Source organism: Aythya ferina (assembly GCF_964211825.1).
Source record: "Aythya ferina genome assembly, chromosome: 22".
Taxonomy (NCBI): domain Eukaryota; kingdom Metazoa; phylum Chordata; class Aves; order Anseriformes; family Anatidae; genus Aythya; species Aythya ferina.
In genome coordinates, this window is record NC_140320.1 from 3,322,579 (window position 1) to 3,329,972 (window position 7,394).

General features: G+C 64.8%; 1 protein-coding gene across 11 annotated transcripts in view; it reads right to left on the reverse strand.

Moving 5' to 3' along the window:
- The window catches only part of IGSF9B (immunoglobulin superfamily member 9B), a 50,106-nt gene extending 45,214 nt beyond the window's left edge, over positions 1-4,892 (reverse strand). For 7 of the 11 annotated variants that reach the window (XR_014685345.1, XR_014685349.1, XR_014685350.1 and 4 more), the window contains exon 1: positions 4,674-4,892. Coding sequence is in view for 5 of the 11 variants with exons in the window: in XM_084495463.1 (XP_084351589.1) it covers positions 4,674-4,737 (64 nt within the window). In the remaining 6 variants the exon portion in view is untranslated. The remainder of the gene's footprint in view (positions 1-4,673) is intronic. The other 4 variants (XR_014685346.1, XR_014685347.1, XR_014685348.1 and 1 more) reach the window with 1 other exon arrangement.
- Positions 4,893-7,394: the final 2,502 nt, after the last annotated feature.

The following is a 7,394-nucleotide window of genomic DNA, read 5'->3' on the forward strand; positions in this document are numbered from 1 at the left end:
ACCCAGCCCTGTGCCCATCAGGGAGCAATGGGGCACCCCATTGGGTCACCAATGGGTCAGGGACACGGGCTCTGCCCCTTCCCAACCCACAAACCCAGCCCAGGTGCTGCTCCCGACCCCACCACATTCAGGCTTCCCTCGCCGCCCCAGCTCCTGGAAGCGTATAAATAATGGAGACTGCAGCTTTCCATTAAAAGAAGTGATTCTCACCCTCACATTTGTGGAGAAATGCTTGAAAACAACCCGCAGATGCCAGAAGAAACAGAGCACAAACAGAAAGGGTATTTTTAAACGCGCTTGATTTTCCCAGCCAAGTTCAGGGGGGTTCGAGACTTAACCTGGGGCTTCAAAATGGGGTCAGCAGCGAGCGCCACGGCGGGGATGCGAACCCCAAGTGCCCAAGGAGCTCACACCAAGCTGGGGGTGCTTCGTAAAGAAAAACAAGCAATCAACAGGCTTCGTCATCAGAGCGGATCCAGGAAAAATAAAAGCACACAGTGTGCCAGGAGGCAGGAATACAAGATGTGGAGGTGGAGTTGAACACATCCCAACGGGAGAGGGAAGGCTGCCATCACGTAAGACGATGCCATCACGGAGCTCCCAACGAGGCTGGGGCCACCCAGATCCGGGCTTTCAATCCCTCCTGTCCCACAAGGCATGAGGCTTGGCTGTAAAATTGGGGGATATCCCTTTGGATGCGCCTTCAGGACCCATCCCATGGAGGATGGGGCCAGCAGAAAGCATCCCAGGGAAGAGCAGGGTCACCCCAAGGACAAGCAGAGGCTGAGTAGCCCTAAAGCAGCCAGCGATGCTGGGCCAGGAGGGGCTGGCACCGGGACACCAGCTTGGGGATGCAGCTCTGCAGGGCACGGGATGCACACAGAAGGCAGAAAGCTGCGAGGAGCTGCTCTGGAAACCACCCCGAGAACCAGCCCAACCCTGCAAGCCACGAGCACAGCACCCCCCGTGCACCCAGGGGTGCTCACAGCCCCCCAGGAGCATCCGTCTGTCCCCATCCCTGGGCAGCCGCCACGCAGCCCGCTCCCCTTCCCCCAGCTTCAAAGCAGCATCTGCTTTTTTCTCAGCCAGATTCCTGCTTTTTAAACCCGATTTTCCAGATGGACGGACTGCGCCGTGCGGAGGTCAAGCGACTCGCCTCAAGGTCACGCAGGGAGAGGCGGCGGCGGCGCGGGATCAGCAGCTTGGCGGCGAGCTCGAACCCCGTCCTGGGGACAAGGGACAGCCCGCGCAGCAGCCGGTGCCATCCCGAACCTGGGTGCTGCCCCACGGCGATGACACCGGTGGGATGGTGCCCATCAGCACCCATGGGTGCGCACCCAATGCTGTGCCACCCATTGGGGTGCAGGGATGAAGCACACAAGGTGACCTGCTGGTGGTGACAGCACCGTCCCCATCACCCCACTGCCATCCCCATTGCCCCAGCACCATCCCACCAGGAGGAATCAGAGCTGAGGTGTCCCCATGCTCGACACCAGCATCTGGGCACCTCCCGGGAGCCATCTCCCAGCAACAACCAGCAGCTCCCCGAGCAGCTGCTGCAGCAGAACAGCCCCGGGGGAGAGCTGCTGCTGCATCTGCTGCCCGCACACCCACGGCAGCCCCGCGCCCCGGTGCCACCGCCCCGCCACTGTCACCATCCTCCGGCTCCTAACTCTGGTGCGAGCACTCGGCGTGCTGACAGCCGAGCCGCCCGCCAGCAGCTCCTGAATCACGCTGTTCCTGGCTCAGGCAATCCTCCCACCAATGCCAGCCTCTCCAGCAGGAAGCAGGAGGAACGGAGTTGTTTTTCTGAGGCCAGCTGGTCACCGAGGGCCTCGGGCTCGGGAGACGCCTGCCGCAGGGAAGAGAAGGGAAGGGGGAGAGGCTCCTCCATCCACGCGGGAAGGGACCGCGCCGGCTGCTCGCCCAGCTCCAGGGCCTCACTGCCACCCTCCAGCAGGGAGGTGAATGCTCTGACCTGTCCTGCAGCAGCTCCGGAGGGGGACGCAGGCTTGCAGAGTCCTCCCAGCACGGGGGAAGCTGCATCGTCCGCGCCGAAAGGCAACCAAGCCAGAAAAGCATCACCGCAAGAATCCGCCGCCGAGCGCCACGGCGCACGCGCCCCTCCCTGCCCTTCCATCCAACAGGTCAAGAGGAGCAAAAAATCCTCCAGGAAAGGATAAAAAAAATAAATAAAAAAGGGAGCTGGGCCAAGCCCCCGCTGGCCAACGCCGGTGCCAAGCCATCCCCTTGCCAGGGAGGCACGGGGAGAGCATCGGCAGCCCGCGGGATGCGGCACCGCCACGGGTAAGCAAGGATCTCTCCGAGCCAAGGTCACTGCCACGGGCCGGGTGGTCCCCTCGATGGCAGCCTTGCCCAAAACCAAGCCACCCTTCGGCACACCGTGCCCATGAGCATCTCTGCCACATCGCACTGGCGGGAGAGGGAGGAAAGCCCCAGTGTCACAGCGCCACGGGAACGCCAGGAGGACGGGCCCCCTCTAAACCTCCCCCTGACACCCACTCCCGACGCGCCCTGGCACGGGCACGTCCCCGCTCTCCTCCCCCAAGCTGTAAGAGGGGATAACGTGAGCTCTCTGAGCGGATTAACGTCTGGAAAGCCCTCAGAGAGCCTCACCAAGCCAGGGGACTGCCCGGGGACAGCAGGGCTGCAAGGCACCATGCTTCTGCCCAGCTCTGCGAGGAGGAGGAGGCAGAGGGAGGAAGGGCACCTCTCCCAGCAAGGCAGGGAGGGCTGAAACAGAGCCCGGGGGTGTCAAAAACAGCACTGTGTTCAGCGTGCAGAGGGAGATCTCAGCCTGAGAGCATCACCAGCCTGGCAGGACAGCACGCCGCAGCTCTGGCTCGCTCTGCCCGCATGCCCAGGGCGCAGTGACTCAGGACGGACACACCACGGGGACAGCACCGCAGCAGAGCCCGGCACGGGGCAGTGCCACGCAGCGTGCCCAGGGGACACCCACGGCCACCAGGACACCAGCAGCCCCACGGGGCGCTGCCACCAGCCAGGCAGCTCGGCACACGCTGCAGGCTCCCTCCCCGCAGCCACATCCCCTGCAAACATCATCCCCAGCCGCTGCTGAGCGATGCGGGGTGACAGCCACCCACGTGTGTCCCTGCTTCCCACCCTCACACACGGCTCCCCAGCACCCTACACCCCCACCAGGGTGCTTAGGAAGAACTGGGGAGGGGGGGGGGGCACCCCCACCATAAAACCCCTGCTCTCCTGCTCCAGCCCCTGCTTGGGGGTGATGTCTCCGCGCCGTGTCCCCGCGGGGGACGCGCTGGCCCGCAGCACCCCCTCTCCCGCTGCGCCCACCCACGCATTACTCACGGCACACTCATTCATCACGTACACGCCTCGCCGTACGCGCGCCCCTGCAGCCCACCCTGCCGGGGAGCCCCCAACCCCATTAGGGCAGCCCCAGCCCGACCCCCATCCCGCATAAACCCGCGGTTGGGGAGCCCCACGGGTGGGCTGCGGTGCGCCCAGGGGTTTTGGGGAGGCCGGCAGGGCTGGGAGCCGGTGCTGCAGCGGCAGCAGGAGAGAGGAGGCAGCTCGCAGCTCACCTGCTACCTGCAGGGATGGCTGGGGGCTGGAGGCTGACGGGAGGGAAGGCAGAGCAGGAAAAGCAGGGTGATCCCCTGCTGCTGTCTCCTTCCTGACCTTGGACAACCCTGTGCCTCGCTTTCCCCTGCTCGGTGCTGCAGCCACCCTGGGAGGGGAGGAGGAAGGATGGCAGGGACGTGGGGGGGGGGGGGGGGGGGGCAAAAATCACCCCCAAAGGCTGCAGAAGGAAGCGCTGACCTCGCCAGGGTACTGCAGGGGAAGCAGAGAGGGCAGGCACTGAATCCCCTCTGCATTTCTCCTCGCTCTCCCAGCCTCCCCTTGCACAGCCCTGCAGAGAAGGGCGAGCTCCGTCCTGCTCCCCAAGGAGGCTGGAAGGAAAAAACGGGGAGCAAGAGACCCCCGCGGGGTACACGCACCCCCTGGGGACACCCTGCCTGTCCCTGCACCCAGCCAGCCGTGTCCCCAGCGAGGACTCGCCCCGATTAACTTCTTCCAAAGCGAATTTCCGAGCCCGGGGAGCAGACGCAGACACACACACGCAGCATTTGCAGCATCCCAGCGCCCGGAGCCCGAGCCCAGCGCAGCTCGGCGCTGTTGCAGGCTGCTGTCTCCTAAACTTCCCGACTCGCAGCCGCTGCCCTCTGGGAGGTCACAGCAAAAACGAGCAGCGCCTTCAGGAGATGCGCGCGGCGCAAAGCCCTGACAGCACACAACCCCTTCATTTATGTTTTTTTCCTAAAGGAGGGGGGGAAATAAAAAGCACCGAGACCCGCACCGCGCCCAGCGCTCGCCATGCACCAGCACCGAGGAAAACCGGCCCCATCCCGAGCCGCAACCAGCCGCAAGCCCCGCACCGCCGAGGCGTGCTCCCCACGGCCCCCCCGCTGCAAAACCCGGCCGCAAAACCCCGCCGCAAGCCGCGGAGCACGGTGCGAGCTCCGGGCGCAACCGGGGCGCAAAACCCCGGCGCAATCCTTGCGCAACCCTCGGGCGCAAACCCCCGGGCGCAATCTCCCCGCTCCCAACCGGTGCATGCCAAGGACCCCCCCGCCACCCCTCCGGGCCCCCCCCCCCCGCACACTCACCTTGCACGGGCACCCCGCGGGCGCCGAGCACACTTGCAACCAAAGCGGCCACATACCAAATCATAGTACTACCGGCCCCCGGTGCGCCGCATCTTCCGCCCGCCGGGCGGCCCGGCCGGGGCGGGGCGGGCTTGGCCGGGCCGGGACAGGGCTCCCCGGGGCCGGTGGGGCCGGAGGGGGCGGCTCAGGGCCGGCCACCGGCCGCCGCCGCTGCTCCCATCCCGCCGGTGCCGGTGCCGGTGCCGCACCTGCCTCCGCCGCCCGGCGCGGGGGGCGCAGCCTAACCCCGGCCCCTTTAGCCGCTCGGTGCCGCCCCCGCCGGCCCGCCATTGGCCCGGCCCCCCGGCGGAGTGGGAGGCGATTGGTCGGCCAAAAAAATCCGGGGGGGCCCCCCCGGTTCAAGGTGGGTTGGCTGGTGCGCGCGCGCGCGCGCCCCGCGGGTCCCCCCCCCTCCCTCCCCTTTCTCCGTGCGCCGCAGTCTGGTGCGCAGTGCCCGGGCGGTGCGCTGCGGGGACCGGGCTGCTGCCGCCCGCTGTGTCCCCTGCGTCCCCTCCGTGCCCGAATGTGTCCCCTGCTGGCCCCCCCCCCGGTCCAAATTTGTCCCCTCTGTACCCAGGTGTGTCCCCTCCTGGCCCTCAAGGTGTCCTCTCCGTCCCCAGATGTGTCCCCTATGTGTCCAGATGTGTCCTCCGTCGCCAAATGTGTCCCCTGATGTCCTCCCCGGTCCCCAAATGTGTCCCCTCCTGGCCCCAGATGTGTCCCCTCTTGTCCCCAAATCTGTCCCTTCCTGTCCCCTCCCTCCCCAGATATGTCCCCTCCATCTCCAAGTGTCCCCTCCTGTCCCCCAAATGTGTCCCCTCTGTCCCCAGATGTGCCCTCCATCACCAAATGTGTCCCCTGCTGTCCCCAAATCTGTCCCTTTCTGCACCCTCTGTCCCCAAATATGTCCCCTCCATCCCCAAATATATCCCCTCTATCCTCACATGTCCCCTCCTGTCCCCTAAACGTGTCCCCTCTATCCCCAGATGTGTCCCCTCCTGTCCCCCAAATGTGTGCCCTTCTGTCCTCCCCCATCCCCAAGCATGTCCCCTCCATCCCCACATACATCCCCTCCTGTCCCCCCACCCCCAAATGTGTCCCCCTCTATCCCCAGATGTGTCCCCTCCATCCCCAAATGTGTCCTCTCCTGGTCCCAAATATGTCCCCTGCCACCGCCTTGTCCCTAACATGCCACCTGTCCCCTCATGGTGTCTCCCCCATCTCCAGATGTGCCGCCTCATCCCAAGCAGCGCCGCCTCCCTGTCCCCCTGTGCCACCCTGCCAGCTACCAGCCCTGCCACCTGGCCCTGCCACCCTGCACGGACCCATATCCCTGCCACCATCCGTGTGTGTCCCCACGTCACTGCGCTGGTTCAGTGTCACCACCCCACCGTGCCATCTCTCTGTCACCTGTGCCCCAGCCCCAGCTTGGCGTGACGTGCACCCATCACCCCAGAACCGTCACCATTGGCACCACAGCTCGGTGCCAATGCCACCCCTGGCACCAGCTGTGCCACCTGCCCACTGCAGCTCGGTCACCACCACATGTCACCTGCCATGTGTCACCTTTGGAAGAGCACAAAAAATGGCAGGAACGGGTCTGTGGGATCCCTCTCCTCTCAGCAAACCTCTGGCGATGAGACCTGGGTGAACAGGAACGTGACAGTGACAGAAATGGGACACTGAACCTCCCCGGGGTGGCAGGCAGCCTGGGAGGGGACAGCCTGGCACGGCCTTGTCCCCAGCACTGGCCAGGTCCTGATGCTCACGCCATCGGGAGAGGATCTGGAAAGAGCTTTGAGCAGCTGCTGCTCTCCCCCTCCTTCTTCCCATGCATGCCCTAGCGAGGAGGAAAACGAGGGGACACAGGGTCCAAGGAGCACAGGGAGCATCCCATGCCCTGGTCACGGTGACACTGGTGAGCACCGTGGGGGTGGCAACACTGCCCCAGCTCGTGCAGACTTCCCGGCAGTTTGCTTCCCCAGCAAAACCCCTGACCTCCGAAGAGCCTGACTCAGCTCCAAGCCCTCAGGTCTGAAGTGAAAGCTTGCAAATCTGTACGGGAGAGCTGGTGCTGCGTGCTCGGGAGCGAGAGCCCAGCCCATCTGCAAGGGCACCACGCTCTGGTCAGCGTCACCAGATCTTATGGCTTCAGTTGGGCTTCTCCATAATTTGAAAAAAAGAACAAAATAAGCACCGAGGGCATTGATTACACACGCCAACAGAGCCCGAGGTGGGAAGCACCAGGAGAGGTGTTTGCCCGTGATGGATGGGGGTGACCCAGCCCCGCACCTCTCCACGCCGCGCGCCCAACCGCGGCCCCATCATCCATCAAGGAACTGGAAATATGGGCTCGGGTTGGAGCGCAGCTGCCGGTTCACACCCTTGTTTTTCCAGACTAATTTGCTAGTTTTATAAAATCCCTTCCCCACTGTTTTCACACTTCTCTCCCTCTCTATTTATAGCCGGGTTTATTTACATGAGCAGGGCACTCCGTGTACTTTCCCACCGCTCGGCTGTGCCGGAGCCGGGTGCGGGTGAAGGCAGCAGGCAAGGCAAGAAGTGCCCGGACCCTCGGCCCCAAGGGAGCTGCCAGCCCACCTGTGCCCAGGGTCGGATCCAGCCCGGCCATACACACACCTCTACGCCCAGGAAATGTCCCTGCAGGGCACCGTGGTGCCA